Source organism: Parasteatoda tepidariorum, chromosome 3, assembly GCF_982258835.1.
Source record: "Parasteatoda tepidariorum strain Cologne lab strain chromosome 3, Ptep-v5.0, whole genome shotgun sequence".
Classification (NCBI taxonomy): Eukaryota; Metazoa; Arthropoda; class Arachnida; order Araneae; family Theridiidae; genus Parasteatoda; species Parasteatoda tepidariorum.
This window is the reverse complement of record NC_141757.1, coordinates 20,411,055-20,430,881: the sequence shown is the minus strand read 5'-3', so window position 1 is coordinate 20,430,881 and position 19,827 is coordinate 20,411,055. Positions and strand designations below refer to the sequence as shown.

General features: G+C 26.4%; 1 protein-coding gene across 1 annotated transcript in view; it reads right to left on the bottom strand.

The window, feature by feature from the left end:
* Nucleotides 1-3,663: 3,663 nt before the first annotated feature.
* Nucleotides 3,664-19,827, bottom strand: part of LOC107439303 (neural cell adhesion molecule 1) — an 80,842-nt gene continuing 64,678 nt past the window's right edge. Inside the window, exons 3-16 of the mRNA XM_043045422.3 lie at nt 18,841-19,140; nt 17,711-17,965; nt 16,515-16,796; nt 15,465-15,731; nt 13,760-14,095; nt 11,957-12,253; nt 11,135-11,323; nt 10,927-11,022; nt 10,530-10,633; nt 10,235-10,418; nt 8,665-8,839; nt 7,770-7,924; nt 6,553-6,735; nt 3,664-5,293 (exon numbers count right to left, since the gene is read on the bottom strand). Of these exons, the coding sequence (XP_042901356.2) occupies nt 5,133-5,293; nt 6,553-6,735; nt 7,770-7,924; nt 8,665-8,839; nt 10,235-10,418; nt 10,530-10,633; nt 10,927-11,022; nt 11,135-11,323; nt 11,957-12,253; nt 13,760-14,095; nt 15,465-15,731; nt 16,515-16,796; nt 17,711-17,965; nt 18,841-19,140 (2,984 nt within the window). The 3' untranslated portion in view covers nt 3,664-5,132. The remainder of the gene's footprint in view (nt 5,294-6,552; nt 6,736-7,769; nt 7,925-8,664; nt 8,840-10,234; nt 10,419-10,529; nt 10,634-10,926; nt 11,023-11,134; nt 11,324-11,956; nt 12,254-13,759; nt 14,096-15,464; nt 15,732-16,514; nt 16,797-17,710; nt 17,966-18,840; nt 19,141-19,827) is intronic.

Sequence of the window (19,827 nt, the reverse complement as noted above, 5' to 3'; positions counted from 1 at the left end):
AAAGAGTTTCGTTTATTTTCTCTTCTTACAACGCCCACCAGTTTTAGTAATTTATTTTTTGTTTACGAAACATTAAGAAATACTGAGTGTTCTGAAATCATAGCACCTTGTCTTTTATTTTGACTAAATTTGCTTTTCCTTGTCTTTTATTAATATCCTTTTCATTAATAGAAAAAAGAAAGAAAATTAAAGGATTGAATTTGTACATTTCAAAAAACTTTTGGTCTTTTTATTTTGACCTTAGAATTAATATACATGCTTCATAGACAGGTTAAGGTATTTCACATTAATTCAATGTATTATTAAAATCACTATCTTGATTGTTATCTATACCAATCAAGATAATTGAATACTTAAAAATTAATAAACAAATTATCAAAGTTCTTCTGAATAAAATCTTAAATCTAATGCTATCCATGTGATTTATTGTGTACAATATATGTATTTTCCCCCACTACTCCAGTTGCAATTGGCAATCAAAATAGGCTGTCTACCCGTGGCAACACTTCGCATGCTTTCACCATTATACCAGACTCATAGGATAGATTAAAAACTTTTAAGTTAGGAAACTATATGGAGAAGGAAACTACATTGAACATAGTTCTAAATGAAAACGTAGGGAACTGAAAACTACATTTAACACTTCCTCAATTTTAGAATTTTTTTAACCTTTTGCTTATGGCTGGTACTACAAAGGGACCAAAATGACAGGTTACACCATGCTAAAGGTTATTCCTGAAAATATTAACTAGTAACCAGCCAAATATGTGTTTTAACGTGTTTATAACATTTATTTTTAAGATGTCTATTTTATCCATTAGCTTCTTTCATCTATTTTAAAACAGCTCTCAATAGTTACTTTGAGAAAAAAATTGCTATGGAACTAGCAAAATAGAATTCAATGTGTTGATAAAATTTATTTAGTTTCTTTTATAAATTTCAGAAGAGTTCACAATAGTATAAGTAAAATCAAGAAAAAGTCTTATTTGCTAAAAACTAAAAAGTTTCAAAATAAAATATTTCTTTCCTTTTATAACCAAATTTTAAAAAAAAATTATTCTAATGCAGTCAATTAAGTTATTTTGGCATAATTTTTAACTACAATTATTTAAGGCCTAAACAAGTTTTTTTTTTCCTTTTTAATTTTAAACTTACAAACCGGCCCTGTAATAAAAATTAAAATGACATTATTTAAATATCCCAGAACAGGAAACTAACTAAAAACCACGTTTTTTACTAAGCAAGTTTAGAATTTTTTTTTTTCAGAAAGAACTATTTAATAAGTCATAATGCGTCAATTGAAATGAGAAATCGTAAAAAAAAAAAAATATATATATATATATATATATGTATATATATAACTAAAGAAAGCTAACAATTTATACAATTAATTAGAGGTATTAGTCTAAGTCACGTATTTTGTTTGAAATTTTACTATCAACTTTAAAACTCATGAAATTAACTATTAAAAGAGTTTACATTAATTATTTATATAATATGAAATATAAGCTTTAATTATTTAGTTAGGAATGTCCACAAGGGAGACTGAATTAAAAAGCATTTTCCGAAGAAAAAAAAATTTATTTATGATCTAAGTATGATAACATAAAAAGTTGTTTAACTAGAACGTATGAAATTTCCCTTAAAAGTACAGTGAATCAAAAATGAGATATCTCACGAAATAATTTGCATTTTTTACCTCAATTTTATAAAATGATTCACAGGCATCTCTCGTATTTAAAAAAAAAAGTTTCTTCAACTCATAATGCATTTTAATTATTTCAAAATTTAATCTTATCAAAAGTTATTTAAGGTTAAGCTAAATTAAAAAATTGTAAATTAAGTTTCTAAGGGAAAATTGAAACTGGCTGTGTTATGCCTTTTAAATTTAAAATTCTCAGAACTAAAATCTCAAAAGAGATTTTATAACAGAAATGAATTTTTTTCGCAATCCTTTATTGCCAGTCATTGCAAATTTAATCCTTAATTGCAATGAGTTTCCAAATATCCTTTTATAAACTTAACTGTTTGTTTTTTCTTTGTTTCTGTTAACTGTATAATAAAAATTTATGTGTTCTGTAGACAAAACATTTAATTAAAATTCAAGGCAATTTTTTTAAAAATGGAAAAGTGTGAAGTTAATGTTTAAAACAGTCTTGAAGTTTAACCCTTAAAGGAACAATATCACCATGTAAGCTGTATAGCACTTTTACATATTGGTGTCAATACCATGCATATGATGACTAAAATCATTCCATTATTTCATCACACTTAATATTATTCAAATGTGAAATTCATTTATTAATAATTAATCATTATAACTAATCATTCTAATTAATAATTAACTATTTTTTAAATTGTAATAATTAATCATTATAATTATACCTGGTGCGAAGTAAACTTGAAATAGTTCAAGACCATTAGGTTCAATATTTATTTAATCAGTATATCTACTCTGTTTTCAAAATAAAAAAATATTTCCAATTTTGAAAGATGTAAAATATTTCCAATTTTTATTATTTTATCACACTTAATATTATTCAAACATAAAATTAATTTATTTATAATTAATCATTCTAATTAATAATTAACTATTTTTTAAATTGTGATAATTAATCATTATAATTATACTTGGTGCAAAGTAAACTTGAAATAGCTCAAGACCATTAGGTTCAATATTTATTTAGTCAGGGTATCTACTCTGTTTTCAAAATAAAAAAATATTTCCAATTTTGAAAGATGTAAAATATTTCCAATTTTTATTATTTCATCACACTTAATGTTATTCAAACATGAAATTAATTTATTTATAATTAATCATTATAATTACACATTATAATTAATAATTAACTATGTTTTTAATTTGTGATAATTAATCATTATAATTACACATTATAATTAATAATTAACTATGTTTTTAATTTGTGATAATTAATCATTATAATTATACCTGGTGCGAATTAAACCTGAAATAGTCCAAGACCATTAGGTTCAATATTTATTTAATCAGGGTATCTACTCTGTTTTCAAAATAAAAAAAATTATTTCCAATTTTGAAAGATGCATAAAATAAGAAACAAAAATCATTTTAAAAACAAAAGAGGAATATTAAAGTTTACAAATAAAGGACATAGTTGAAAATTTTTCCTTCCATTAACAATTTAGTAATTTTAATGATAAAAAAAACAGTTTGGGATTAAAAATATCATTGTAACAAGTTTTGTTGGTTAAATTGGAAATTATGATGATAAAAATAAAAAAAAGTTTGAAAGAAACTATAATTTTTTCCCCACCTGTTACTATTTTAAGGACTTACATATTTTTCAAGTACTTAAAATTATTATGGAATTTCAAGGAGTCTGAAAATTCAAATTAAATTCAAGTTCTTTTCAAGGCGAATCTGAAAATTCAAATTATATTCAAGCTCTTTTCAAGGCTATGTTAATCCTGACAATAATTTATTTTATGTTTCATAGTTAAGTTAGTATTTCAACAAAGCATTATATTAAAGATTTGATATGTAACGAATATCACAGTATTTATAGTTTAAAATTACGTTTCAAATTAAAATAAACTTCAATCTTGTTTGATGATATTTCAATCAAATTATATAGCACATATATAGTATGAAGAAAACTGTGGAACTTAAATAATCGCAAAACATAATAAAAATATAAAATTTATTCATAAAAAATGTCCATTGCATGAATTTCACTGTAACATGCAAACACACAATATGAGATTCTGCGACATAATTGCCTCATAAATAGGCAACATAATACAACAGAAATGAATTTTTCAAATTTGTCAATCTTGATTGATACTAAAGATGAAAAATAATATTCTATCAAGTTGTGTATCAAAAAAGTATTTACAATGAACAAAAGGCTTCATTTAAACAGTGTGTAACAGTGAACAAGATTAACACCTTATAAAGAAATAAAGCAATTTCTTTGTGATTTTGATGTTCATTTTTCTCATTTATCTGCTAAAATAACGTTTTAAAAAAATCGATATTACTTTTTTAAATTTGAGGAAAAAATATTACTGTAATTACCTATCATAAAAAGAAAAAAATTTTCCTTTTAAAAAAAAATGGCATTCCTTAATTACTTAGTAAACAATTCAACTTTAACAACCTATAAAACATGATACATATGAATGACGCAAATAAATAACTTATGATGTATTTTAAAATCCTAAGAAATTTTTTTTAAAAAAAGTGACTTATACAATATTTTACAACAAAAATATACAGTCTTTCAAAAAAAAAATCAAATAAAAAATATTTTTAATCTACCAGTCAATAAACCTATAAGTAATCTATAGAATATTATTTTAAAATAAATTATTCTAAAAAAAGAACTGATTTAATTGCTTTAGCAATGAATTCGCTAGTAAAAGAATAATGTTTCGAAGTAACATATTAAATTTACAAATTTTTTTTTACAGTCATACTAGATAATTAATCATAGCATAAAAATCATACAAGAAAAATCATGAAAATGTAAATAATTACAAATGGGCACACAAGCTTCCAAACATAAATGAGCTAATCCACTCATTTGTTTTTTCAATGGTAAACTAAGAGTGCTGTACAGAAAGTAGTATAAAAATGGCTCAATATGAGTTTTATATACAAATGAAACATAGTTCAATGTTCTGGACTACATATTTACAACGCAATAGCAACTCCGTGTAGTTTGATAGAATTCTGTGAGCAAATAATGCCATGGCTTGCTTTCGAGCATTTTGTAGCCGTTACATAGCGTGATAAAAAATGATCAGAAAGCAAAACTGCATTTGAATTGAGATCTTTGGCAAAAATGTGGGGTTTCAAGCCACATTACTCCTTTCTTGAAATAAACAAAATCTTTCTAGAATAAACGAAATGCAAACACGCTCAAGGCAATTCCATATCATAGTCCAGTCTTCATCCAGCGAAGACAAATGTATCTTTGCTACAATGTACAGTGGCAAAAATTGATTTTGTGTCCTAAGTAGATGTATCACACAAAACATGGCTGCAAGAAAGCTACAAAAAAGCACCCCATTTGCAATTATAAAGACAGAAGGCTTAGTTCATTTGCAGCTGTTAATCAAAAATACTTTTTTAGTGGTTTGAAAACATATCACACAATTATTTCTCTAATAATTCTTCTGGATCGAGAGTTGGGTGTGGAATAACCACTCTCCAAACTTTCATCAAAGCACATTGAGTTGGGGTGCATTTTTTCATCATCCTTCATGCTGTAAGGATCTGGCAGCCCACTGACATCATAATAAGGTGAATCTATAAGAGAATATAAGTATTATAAGACAAATATATATTAGACATAAGTATATATTAGTAGATAAGTATATATTAGACAAATAATCAATATTAAAAGTACTGAATATGTAACCGTGAATGACCGAAATCGAGAGAATGTCGATTTTTGCCAGTGAAGGGCAACAATCACATAGTTGCTTTGGTGAATGCCCAACATGAATGGTTTGTTATATCCAATTTGTTATTAATTTATTCGTTGATGTTATTATATTTATTCGATATATTTAATATCTGCTGAGGATAGATTAGGAGATACATCAGTGTTCGGAGTACTGGTTAAATGCATACTGGGCAGTGGCACTGAACCTTACAAAAAAACATTGATGTAGGGCATACCGGGCAAATGTATATCAGGTAGGGGCACTTAACTAGACCTAGCATATATTTTGGACATTTACGGAAGCGACAACATGATAGTCAACAACCACCAATTTCGGTCATTCAGAAAAACAAATACATTCAAAAATTAATAAAAGGGTGAATTCTTCAATTGAATGTTAGAAAATCATACAATGTATATAAAATTTTAAAAATTATTAAATTAGAAAAAAATATTGTTGAATTAAATTGTGTGAATTAAATTATATGAATAGAATTATATGAAGAAGAATTATATATAGAATTACATGAAATAGAATAAAATAATTTAAAAAATTTGGATTAAGTTCATATGAAAATTGTCCATTTGGTTAGCACAATGCAAAGATTGCATTTAAATAAATTTCATAAATTCAAAATCAGAAGCAATACATTATTTTTTTTTAATTTTCTAAAAAATCATTTAATATATTCTTTGTTGAGTTTTTTAACTGAGAAACTATGTTTTGAATTTAGCACATAAGAACAATGTAAAAACTGCCATATAAAAACTGTGCTATAAATTTAGAAATAAGTACCTAATATTATTTTTAAAAAAAGTGTAAGGTTATCAAATTTAGGGGCAGGTTTCACATTAACGAAATATGTAGGGTGATGTTAAATACAATTAATTTTTATTAATTGATTAGAATGTTTCATGTATTCATAAACAATCTCTTATAAGCGAAATTCCCTTACATTAAAATCCTTGTTAAAGTAATGAGTATTTTTTTAAAATGTCCCAAACAAGAGAAAGAAATTTACACAGACAATTGTTCAATTAAGGTAATATAAAACAAACTTAATTTGAAAGTAAATAAAGTTTTGAAAAAATTAACTTAAAAAAAAACACTAATACTTACGTAAATGTTCTCTGTTTTTCATGTTCATCATATCTGCATTGACTGGTTTGAAATCATTACCACTGTAGTAATCGTTTACCATTTCTCCATCATATGGGTAATATGAACCATCAGGGGGCATACTCAAGTGACCATTGGGACCCATACAATTTCCAAGATCCCGATCACCGGGGTATAACAAGCCTGGAATATAAAATTTTAAAAATAAATAAAAAGTTTTTAATTACCAATGTCAAATAAGAAACTTTTCCCAAATGTATCCCAATAAATTTCCAAATGTATATTAATAATAGTTTTCCTAAATGAATTCCAAATATAGCTGAGATTCAAAATGTCAAACCAAAATTAAGTTCAAATGAAATTTTATAATTTAAAATTGAACTGATATTATAAAAAAAAATAATGAATGAAATGAAAATACAACTTCATAATTTGATTATTTAATTTTAAGAAAAGTGTAAATTCCTTTTATAATTTATAATGATGTAAATAAAATAAAAAAAACTGCTAGCAGTTTCTATGTTTGTAACAAAGATTACCTTCAGCACAGATAAAAACTGAAATGCATTAAAAACGGCAGTTGATTACAAACATAAATGTCTGTCAGTCTATTTTTTAACATCATTAGTGGCTTTTACACGTTGTTTACTATATTAATTTACTCCGGCACAAAACACACACATGAATTCTGTTTGTTAGTCAATTCTTTATACTTTGACCATTCAATTTCAACCTGATAAACTAAAATACAGCATTGAACCTGCCAAAATTGGAGAAATAAAATAACAGAGATTTTACCAGTGACATTTTTTGGGCTTTGAGTAAAGTTTTGATATATCATTCAATAATCATGTAATTTAAAATGGGAAATAATAAAGCACTTATATTTAGCGAAGTAAAAAAAAATTATATAAATCTTAATCAAAAGAAGATTTTTTTAAACCATTACTTATAATTACTTAAACTATAAACACTCAACATACTACAGTACTAACAAAGCACCATCTGTTGAGGAATAAGAGAAGTATTTTTGCCATTCATGGATATTTTATTGGCAACATTTTTTTTTTTAAATTTCTTCAACAAATACGGAGAAATTTGAGAATACACATGTAAACAGGAGATATTCGTAAAATACAGGAGTTTTTGTAAAAAAAATTTTTTTAAAAAACAGGATACTAATATCATTTATGAAACAATGTCATCACTTTACATACCGTGGTCATTGTTTCCTGGGCACAAGTGATCATTGGGATTATCAGGCATTCCAGTCATGTAAATATTGCTCTTAGGATTAGAATCTAGTACATCACCATGCTTGGTCAAATTTTCTTCAGAATAATAAGGTAAAGTAACAGGAGGGGGACCAGCACTGTAAAGCAAGAAAAACACTCTTAGATATATAAAAAAAACTCTTAGATACTTAATTAGCAAGTAAAATAAATGTTATATAATGAAAAGTAATACTACTCTATGTTTCTTAGTATTGTAATTCTTTTTTTACATTATTGAACTATGTACAATTACTAAAGTATTATGAATCATTAATGTACTATATGTACTATTATCCAAGCAATTATTACTTAAAAGTCATATCATAAGCAATTACTTCAAAATTGTTGGTTTCATCGGAACAAAAAGAAAAGGTAGTGTAAAATCCTATCAGCCAGAAAAGTTAGGCACAAATTACGCCTAACTAACTGACATCCAACACATATTTAATGAAAATTTTAAAAAAAATTTATTTATTTAAAAAAAAAAAGTGAAACAAGTGTTTAGGAACATAAGAGTAAAAAGTTTAATTGCATAAATAAGTAAGCAAAAAAGTAGCTTAAATTCATTATATTTTAACAATAGCAACAAAAAAGCTCCTTTAATGAAAAATTTTAACAGAATAAACATGTATTGGTATATAATTTCCAATTGTTGGAGAAAGATTCTGTTGCTTGGTACTATTTTTTTGGATTTAGCAAAAATGGTCAACAAGATTTTACACCGGTACTCAAAAAAATAATTTTAAGCAACATTTATTTTAGTTTTTTTAAAATTAAATAATTAAAAAAAAATTAAATATAAACATGAAACTGTGTAAACTAAGCCTATTAAACTTACTTCAAAGTTTTGATTTCCTGTTTTTTCTTATTGCCTTTATTTGATTTCCTACACCAACAGAAACAGGAAATGGCTACCAAGCACATTACTGCAACTGATCCAGCAATTGCAACAATCAGTATCATGTTGTACACTTTATCACTTCCAGCAGTTTCAACTGATCGTGGGGAGGAGTCTGAAAAATTATTAACACACGTGAAAACCTTCAAATGCAACAAGCCAATATTTTATCAATGCTAATTGTTTTTTTTTTAAAAAAACATATTATAAATAAAGCTTTTAGTTACATTTTATAATTGTTAAACTTAACAGCTTAATATGAAAAATATTGAATATGAAAAATTACTGAATATACAATGTCTAAAAGCTATATAGAAATGTAACAATGCAACATTCATCAAACTCTTGTTACTATACTTTTATGCAGATCATTTGGTGTCGCAAACTAATGAGTTAAATAATCTATCAATTCTGCAAGGTCTAGTCATCTAAAGTTTTAAATCAATAATTACTTAGTTTAAAACATTTTATTCAATAAGCATGGATTTAAAACAAAAATTTTAAAACCATTAAAAGATATTTTATTTACCTGATTTTTATTTCCTCTGACCAGCATTAAAGAATAAAAAATATATTAATAAAATACTTTTTAGCAGAAAACTTTTATGCTATAATTTAAGAACTGGAAGAAAAAAAATTTGACTAATGTACTGCAATTATCATTATTAAGGATGATCACTTTTATGGCAGTTTAGTCCGAATTCGTTACTGTACAAAGGATGTAGTTTTTTTTGTAAAATTTAAGCATAATTTTTGGCCATGTGAAATACATTCTAATTTTGTTATGAAGAAGGGATAGTTATCCCACAGAAATAAACAAATTCATTTGAGAAATATTGATTTATTATTATATCGAGAATATGGCCATACGTAAGAATAATGAAAGAAAGTCTCTCAAAGGAATCAAGAGAATCATTCTCTTGACATCAAGAATTTCTGTAAATATAAAAAAATTCAGGAATTAGGACTGAGAAGTCGAAGCTCCCCTGTCTGATTGCCAATAAACCGAAATTAAAAGTAAGTGAATCGTTCGAAATAGACAGTTAGGAGCATGGGAAGATATAAACAGTTGGTGATTTATCGAAAGATAAAATAACCAAAAACAAAGCCAAAAGCAATAAATATTAAATTTGAAAATTATTTGGTGAAAGTTAATCGCCAGAAAGAGTGAGAGAATTAATATAACCATGTGACTAAAACACTTTTGTGGTAAAAAATAAAGAACAAAGAGTTATAAATAGATTTTGTTTTTGATTTAGTTGCAAAAGTGAATTAATGAGTTTTACATTTGTATTGAAATAAAAAGTTAGCCTTTACATTGATTGTTAAGAAAAGAATAAAATATTTATATTAGCTTTTTATAAAATGCAATAAAAACCAAATAATTGGTTTAACTTAATAAAAAGTCAATTAAGAATAATTGAAAACAAAATTAGAAATTTTAAAAGCTAGGAAATAAGTAATGCCTATTATGGCATTACAATCACCTTAACCAAAAGACCACACTTACCATCAAATGGACTAGCAATTTTAGCATCTCCGCACCAAGACTCATTGCTTTGCAAACATAATGTGACACGAACATCACTGAAACTCTGAGAACCAGGTTTAAGGTAAACAGTTTCCTCAGCTGTATTGATTTCAATGTATTTCTGTAGAATCCATTCTGAACTGTCAGCGTAACGTGCCTGTATCTACAAAACAATATTTAAAGGTTTAATAATAAATAACAAAAGAGTAATTAATACCAAAAGAGTTGATTAATCAATAAAAATCTAGTTTTATCCACAAAAAAGAAATGTTACCTTTGCTAATAGAGGTATAGGAAGTAAATCAACTGAAAAAGTTAGCTGGCTGGTATCTTTGTCAAAATGGGCATCAAGAGCACGAGGTAAATCTCTTAGATTAGCTGGAAAAAAATTTTAAAAATTAGCAACATTATTCAATAAGCTTTTTATAATCTTTACTTGAATTAAGAGCATCTTTTAATTTTTGAATTGCTTAATATTAATTTGTTAACAATAAACAGGTTATTGTAAAAACAAATTTAATTTAAAATAATTTTGAAATTTTTAAAAACATGTATTTATTGATATAAAATTAACAAAAATCAAGTAACAGAAAAATTTCTGAAAACTTGAGCTTTTGGAGAAAAAAAGATATTTTTCGGGTACACAATAACATATTTAGACATGAACTTACGTTTAGTTCTGATAATTAGTTCTTCAGAATAAGGACTGTATCCTCGAGGATTAACAGCTAGGACTTTAAACTTGTACTCAGTTTCAGAGTTTAAACCTAAAATTAAAAACATACAATATAGTTCACCATAAAATTATTAAAATGAAAAATTAGCAATACGTAAATACACAAGTTTTAGGATAAACCAAAATAAATTTTTAAAACTCACCAATGATTTCACAAACAGTTTGAGATCTGCAAGATTCATTCCTTCCTTTAGAGAAATCATTTGATGGCCAATAAGTGATCAAATATTCTGTACTGGCAAAACCACCATTGAAACCTTCATTCCATCTAAGAGTTATTTTATCAGAACTAGCATCTACAAGCTCAATATTAGTTGGTCGTTCTGGAACTCCTAAAATAAATAAAAGAAACGAGGGATTAATAATTAAAATACATTCAATAAATTATTTCTACGCTTAAATAAAAATAAAAGTGTAACAATAACCATACGGTAGAGCATTACATAAAACAAACCATGTCAAACTCTAATATAATTGCTTATTTGAATAGTTTAAAAAAAATTTACTTTTGTTTACTAAAACAATTACTGTTAAATTTAAGACAACAGTAATTACTATTCAAGTTATTAAAAATTTAAAGTATTTTTATTAATTACTTTTAATAAATCTGACATGTATCTGCCAAAAAAAAATATATTTTTCCAAATATGTGAATCTTGTGAGCTACAATAAACAATTGGACATCAAAAAAAGAATTTAAACACCAAGATAAAATAACTAAAACTTTAATTTTGACATATGTAATAGCAATAAATTCTTATTGATTTATAATATTAGTACTTTGAATTGTATCACTCGAAATCAACAATTTAAAAGCGTATATTTTTAAAAAAATCCCATGATCAAAAAAGCTAAAGCATAAACCACAGTAATGACAGTTCAAAAGTTTAGCTATTTACTGAACATCAAGTGTCTATAATAAAATTGAATAAAAAATATTTGAAGATATAATCCTCATACACTACCTTTCTTAACCAGCTTTATGATAGTTTTCTTATCGCCACCAACTTGATTCCATGCCCGACAAGTATATTCTCCGTAGTCATCTTCAGTCAAGTCTTTGATGGACAGAATGCCAACATATGTATCGCCTCCAATTTCAGTCACATTTGTGCCATAGTTTCCATAGTTGTCCAAAACTCTTCCATAGTGATACCACTCAAAGACAGGTTCAGGATAGGCTTGCATGATGCATCGCAAAACAGCTGTCTCACGTGGATCAAATGCAACTCTGTTGTATGTATGCTTAACAATGGGTGAATCTGAAATACAACAAAAAGAAATATTTAGAAACTAATGATGTTTCTCACCTTACAATAATGTAACATTAGGAGTCCTGTACTAATAACATTTCTCAACTTATAACACTGTATCATTATGAGTCAGGTACTAATGACATTTCTCAACTTATAACATCTTATCATTATGAGTTAACAGTGTTTTTGAAATGAAACTGATTCAAAAATGTATTTGTAACAGTATCTTCCTGTATTCAGTATATCTGTATCGGTATCTTCTAAGGCCAGTTCTTCTATTCATTATCAAGAATGCTAATAGAAGATTTCCTTGTTATACTTTTTATTTTGATCATATTGGTGTTAGCTTATACTCAAGTTGGTAAATAAAACAATCAAAACATATGTAAATTCATATATGAAATCATATATTGTTCATAAATATTTTTTACTTTAATTCTAGCAACATTATTAATATAATAATAATGAAACAATTTTTTTTAAATTTTCTAAAATTAAAATTTTTTTAACAAAAAAATTTAATAAGAAATAATAACAAACTAGAGTTATTGAGATCTTTAGATAAATAATAGACTCGGAACAATATAATGGCAAGACAAGTTTTCAAATTGATCAGAAATTTTAAACAAGAATTTCCATGTAGACAAAATGATTTATGTATTGTGGTAGCATCTAGTGGAAATTTAGAAATTCCTGTAAAGTACCTATTAGAATCAATGAATACTAATGAAAAATTTGATGCAAAATGTCACTTGTAGAAAAAATATAACTTTTTATATTGTGGAAAGCCCTCTAAACATATTTTATTAATTTAAAACCTCCTTAAATAAATCAATATGAAAGTTGATAATAATTCAAGTCCAAATTCATTTTTAAATTTACAAACATTTAATTAATAAGCGTTTTCTTAGCTTATTCAGTTTTGTCACAATTAATTGTGCAATTATAACAATTAAAGTGTAATTAGAAGAATTAAAGCAATCACTATGTCTTTCAGATTTTCTGCTGTAAAAAAGAACTTTTATCAGTTGATTAACCGTTTACCTAACAGATTTTTAGTCACTTTTAAGTACAAAAAAATAATAATTTTTGTCTTCAAAAAATCTAAAAACTGATTTAAATCTAAGAGTAGTTATTTGTCATAATACATGCCTTAGTTACACAGAATCAACGGAAAACTTAATTACAATCTTTAAGTATAGAATGATTGAATAACTAAAACCTAAGGATTAATTTAAATATAAATAATTTTAATAATTAAAAATAATCTAAGACAATACGTAAAAACAAAAATAATTTAGCAGAGATAAAAACTTCTAAAAGACAACACATACATATAAAGTTATACTATATATTAAGTTGTAAATTAAGTTAAATATGTTATACATTGCTATATATGATATGTATTAACAGATATTATGTAATTTTATAAATTAAATTTACTATATTGCAAAAAAATGAAAATACCCAAACTAATATTTAAAAAAAAGCAATAGGAATGGAAATACTCACGTTCAACTTTCAAAGCCATAATTGAGGAAACTTCGCCAAATCCATTGTCATATGCACATGAGAAGCTACCACGATCTTCAGATGTTATTTTGCCATGTTTACGATCTCTGCCTTCAAAAATGAGTGTGGTCTGCAATGAGTTGACATTATTATCTTCTATGCTGTTGGTTGTGATGATTTTGAACGATCCACTATCCTCTGGAATGGTTTGACCATTATGTGTCCATTGAACTTGTGGAATGGGTTTACCCCTAGCTCTGCAAGTCAAGCTGAAATTGGCATCTGTTTCCTTCCGAATCACTTGGGGTCTTAATGGAATTGTCATTGAAACGGGTTCTGTAATATAAACAGAAAATAAAGTTGTCAAAAGTATATAAATATGTTTTTTTAAAAATACACTTAAGAAAATCGATTGGGGAGCATTAATCAGGCTAAAGATTAATATCGATATCTAAATTTTAAAAATACACTACTTGCATTCAGTTTTAGAGTTGTAGAGCTGTGGTGTTGGAGGTTGAAATGTCTGACTCTAGACATTCCAGAGAACTCAACTCTGACTTATTATTACCTGCTTGAAATCATTAATATTAATTGAAATTATTAGAAAGCAAGTGTTAATCTCAAATTATGTAATTCTATTATATTATGGGCATTTATTTAATAGTGCCACTAAAATTCATCACCTGCCTGTCTTCGGTCTTACAGTACCCAAATTTATATAAAAAATGAGATATATTAAATTAAAAGATAAAATTAAATTTTTTAGAAGGGAAATTAAAGAAACAGGCTACATTAATTATATAAATTTTCTGTAATGTAAATGATTAAATTAGTTAATTATACAGGAGTGATTGTGAGCCCAACTCAAAAACTCTGTAAGTTTCTTGAGTAAAATCATTAATGATGCATTTCCAGGGGTGATTGTGAGCCCAAGTCAAAATTCTGGAAAATTTCCCGAGTTTAAAAAAAAAAAAATTAAATTGAAAAATTAGAAAAAAATTTAAACTAGGTTTTTCTAGGAGAAGTAATTAAAATTTACAAATATGTCTTACTTTCTTGAGTTTATGATTATAACTATTTACTGATAAAAAATTTATCTGTCTCTCCCTTACAAACAAAATAAACTGTGTTTTTAAGTTCCACTTTTGAAAATTTGATTTCAGGAAACTTCTGTGATCAATGATTTTTTGAAACGTCTGGACTTTCGATCTCCGGATCACTGTTAGCGAAAAATCCGGAAATCCGGATTTTTTCCAGAGCACAATCAGCCCTGCATTTCAAAAAATTTATGTCTTTATAAATTTAAATCATTGATATTTTCAAAACATGAAATTCTAAATAAATTATATGCAGCATAATTTAAATAAATAATTGTGTCTAAGTTTACTTTCATCTCAAATCACATTTATTATTCTACCAGAAAAAATATTTACAAATGAAAGAGATGACAAGTATAAATACTAGTTCTAATATTTTTAAATAAAATATACAACAATTTTTATACATAATTTCTCGATCGATGATTTCTTGATACTTATGGACCTTGAACTTCCGAAAAACTTCTGAATCAGGGTTAGCGAAAAATCCAGAAATCCGGATTTTTTCCGGAGCAGAATCATCTCTGGTTATATGAAAATTGATGATTTAAAATAATATAAGAAAATTTTTAAAAAATAATCTTAAGAAAACAGGTATATCAACTCACCATAGACAGTTAAGTAAGCAGATGCAATTGATCCATAGCCTAGACTGTTTTGCGATTGACAATAATATTGGCCTTCATGACTGACATGAGCAGAGAGCAAAGTATAATTAGATTTTCGGCTCAGTTCAATTTTTTCTTGGCCTTCTTTCCACCACTTATATTCGGGCAGTGGATAACCAGGTGGTTTTGCAGTGCATGTCAGTGTAAATGGCTTTCCAGTAACAGCTTCTAAGGTGGATGGTTGAATTATTGTTTCTCCTGGCTTATCTGTAAGAGTAAACAAAGGTTTTGTTTATAAGAACGCATACATGAATGACATCATTCATCTGCCCTGTGAACATAAAAATCTGCATAACAAATGTGCCAAATTTCAAAATTAGCTATACCGTAATTAGAAGTACAAGAAATATGCACAGAAATATATACATATAGCATTTATGAAATTCAAAATACCACAATTTACTACTTGATTCTACATATGAATATAAATAAAGGTATGTATAAATTTACTATTAAATGAAAAAAAAAGCAGAACTTAGGTTAAGTTTTAAATTAAAAATCATACAAAACTGAAATTTTATACTTAATTAAAAAATGATAAAATTAAATTGATAAGTTTGAATTACACTGTTCTAGTTTTTGTTAAATTAGAAGCTGGCCTTAATTATATTTTTATCATTCTGCATTAAAAATTTCCTCACAGTTCACAGTATTGCTGACAAATTAGATTTGAGTTTTGCTTTTCTATAAGAAGAGAAGGTTAAGACTCACAACAGCTTATTAAAAAAGAATGAAAACTTTTTTAAATTTCTTTTTTCGGTTCAAATTATTTTTGTTCTCTTTTTATTTATTTACTTTTTTTTTCTTTTTTTTGTTGAATGAATGAAAAAAATTTGTCATTGATTAGTTGCAAACAACAAAATTTCACAACTCTAGGTACATAAGAGGGGGGGGATTCATATTTTACAGATTATAACTGAAATTCTCAAAATTACTCAACCGTAAGAATATAGTCATGAGTATGATAGTAGTATGAGTGATTGTGCTTACGTCTGACATGAATGATGATAGAAGAGTTGCTAGTAGATTCTCGTTGCATGGCTGATCCAGATGGACGATGAGTTGTTGTAGCCTTACAATAATACTTTCCAGAGTCTTCAGATGAAACAGAATCTAACCTGAGAGTGTCCCCATTTTGCCTGAAGAAAGCATCATCTTCTTTAGACCATGTAATTGTATGGGGTGGAGGATATGATGCAACATTGCACTTAACAGCTAGTGATTCACCAAGAGACACTTCTTTCTCAGGTAGCAAATTTACAGTTGGGCCATCTAATACACAAAAATATTTATTGTATACAAATGCAACAAAAGAAAAGAATTACATCAGGTGATTACAAGAGTTTATGCTTGAACTTAACTGCATTAAAAAAAAATAGGCTTAAGGATGCTAGAAGAATATGACCAAAAAAAAAAAAAAACTTGTAAAATCGAAGTATCGGCGAGTAATGGGAAACTGAATTAATTTAATATTTAAATCTAAAAAAAATATTTATATTTAGTTAAAGAAGAACACAATTGAAATATTTACCACACATTAACAACTACTCCAAAACCTACAATGCAAGAAAAAAATCTTTATATTCGCTAATTTTATTAATCCAAATTTCAATTAAAACTTTTCTCAGCATAATAATTTGAAGAAAAACTAAATGCATAAATATTCCATGGAAGAAATCTACACAAGGAACTACTATAGCAGAAGCCATACTTTAGCTTTAATAAAAACCATGCAATTTGTATACAAAAAAGAATTTAAAAAAGTGTGCAAAATGTTGATATTAAATTATAGAAAATAATTATTTGGTAAGTAAATACATTTATTTAATGAGATGCATTTTATTTAGTTTCCAATAGGAGATGGAACTTCAGCAAATACTTGACAAAACAGTTCGTAACATTAATTTCAAAAAAAAAAAAAAAAATATTTTAATTCCTTGACTACATGATATTTTAATCTTAATGGATATGGCTTCAAAATGTTGGAAAACTAAATTAGAAAATTACATAAAACTGCAAGCTCTAAATTAATTTTAATGTCTATTAACTAAATTAAGAATTGGCATAAAGTTGCAAGTTCCAATTGTATTTATAATGCCTGATACCTAAATTAGAAACTTATACAATACTGCTAATTTTTAATAAATTAATACTTAAAATACCTGATAACTGAATTAAAAACTTACACAAAACTGCAAGCTCCAAATTAATTTGAGTTGATTCCCCGATTCCATTCTCTGCTACACAGGTGTAAGTTCCACTGTCTTCTGGTTTAACAGATGGAATAGAATGATTCCTCATGTGAGATAGAAGCTGGCCAGATTTCAACCAACGAACCGTTCTAGCAGGAGGGTTGGCATTGACAGAACAAACAAGTGCTGCATCACCATTCACCATGATTCTTAAAGGATTGAAGGGACCAACTCGGATTCTTGGAGCATCTGAAGAAACAAATGAAAATACATAAGTTAATTGACAAACGCATCAAGATTGGCTGGCTTAATTTAAAATACTTCACTAAAAAAAAAAAAAATATATAATAATTCTTTGATTTAAGTAAAATTAAATTTCATGCAGCATTTTCAAATCTGAATACATTGATAATGAAGGTTTTATCTAAGGAGGATAAAAAGCAAAATAGTAAATGTGAATTATTAATTGATGCTCAAAACAGAGTGAGGGAAAAAAATTTTTTTGATAAAAATAAAATGTATGTGGTCTAAAATAATAATTTTGCAGAGAATGTGTGTTAAATATCGTTTTACTATCAATAACAATGATTCAATAATACTCATTTAGTTTTACGTTTATTTAAATATAAAAGTATAGTTAATATTTATTAAATGTGTAGGTAATATATCAAAATAATAAAACAAAATAATACAACAAAACTTGATTTGCCAAAAGTGATTTAATCTAATTGATTTTTTTATCAATGTTTTCTGATCATAAATAAACTTGCAGGTTTTTGACATCTGATAAACTGCCTTGACCTCTTTATAGAATTCATGGATGTTAAGCATGGATAAAAATAACTATTATTTAATTTATTCATGGATTAGTACAAATAATTTAATAATAACGCAAACCATTTGAGTTTAAAAAATATTTGGAATATCAGTTGAAGAATTGTTTTAGAATAATAAGTAGTATTAAAACATCTTATCGGATTTTAAACAGTAAATTTGATTATGTTTGTCTTATTTTTTAAAAAAAATAGTAAAAGAGAAAATAAATCATCAGTATTTACACATGGGACAAAATTCATAAGGGATTTTAGAAAAACATTTCTTAGGAAATAATAAATTATAGTTACATTGCACTCTCATTGATACGGATGCTTCCATTCTACGATCTTCGGTAATTGCTCGATTCCAAACAGCACACCTGTAAGTAGCATTATCATCTTCCATTCGTGGGTTTATAGACAAAACATTTGTGGTAGGTCGATCTCTGGAGCCTCCTTTTTGAAGTTGTCCTTGGAGAGGGACATTTTCTCTGTACCACTGAATAATAGGATCAGGACTTCCACCTTGACTCATGCAGGACAAGGCAAAAGTTTCTCCTTCCCGGGCAACAGGTTTTGGAGGTGTTATTTGAGGAGGACCAGGTGGAACTAAAAAAAATAAAATCTGAATTAATACCTTACAAAATGAATTCGTACCTTATAATGTGTGAATTAATACCTTTTATAAAAAAAACTTTATTTCTTTAGAATTTTGAGGTAAAAAAATTAATCGATAATATACTGTTTTAAAATATTAATAATGTGAATTAATACTTTTAAATCTACTAAATAAGTTTTATAACAAAATTTTGCTTTCACCTCCCCCCCTCTCTCAATAAAAATAATAAATAAAAACACTCCAAATTTGTTATTTTCCTTTATTAGGCAGCAATATAAATTATGCAAGAATGTTAGTTTTTTAATAAATTGTTTTATTTTATTTGGGTGCAAATGAAAAAATTGTCTAATTATGATCTTAATATTACATTTATATGTATTACATTAATTTATTTTTTCAAAATTTCGATAGCGAAAATTAAAATACACATTAAATAGATGGCAGCACTATAAATGTTTGCGTTAAATCACTAATAAAATTTCAGGTAATTTTAACATGGAAAAAAGAACATTAAATAAATGGGTAATCAAACTGAAAAATTCCTAATTCTGTACTGATTTATTTATCATTAAATAAAATAATCATCAATGGCGTGTGTAATAATTAATAGCTATAAAGCCTTTATTCGAAAAGCATACAGAATAGAAGCGACACAAGATGGCAGCACTATTGATATT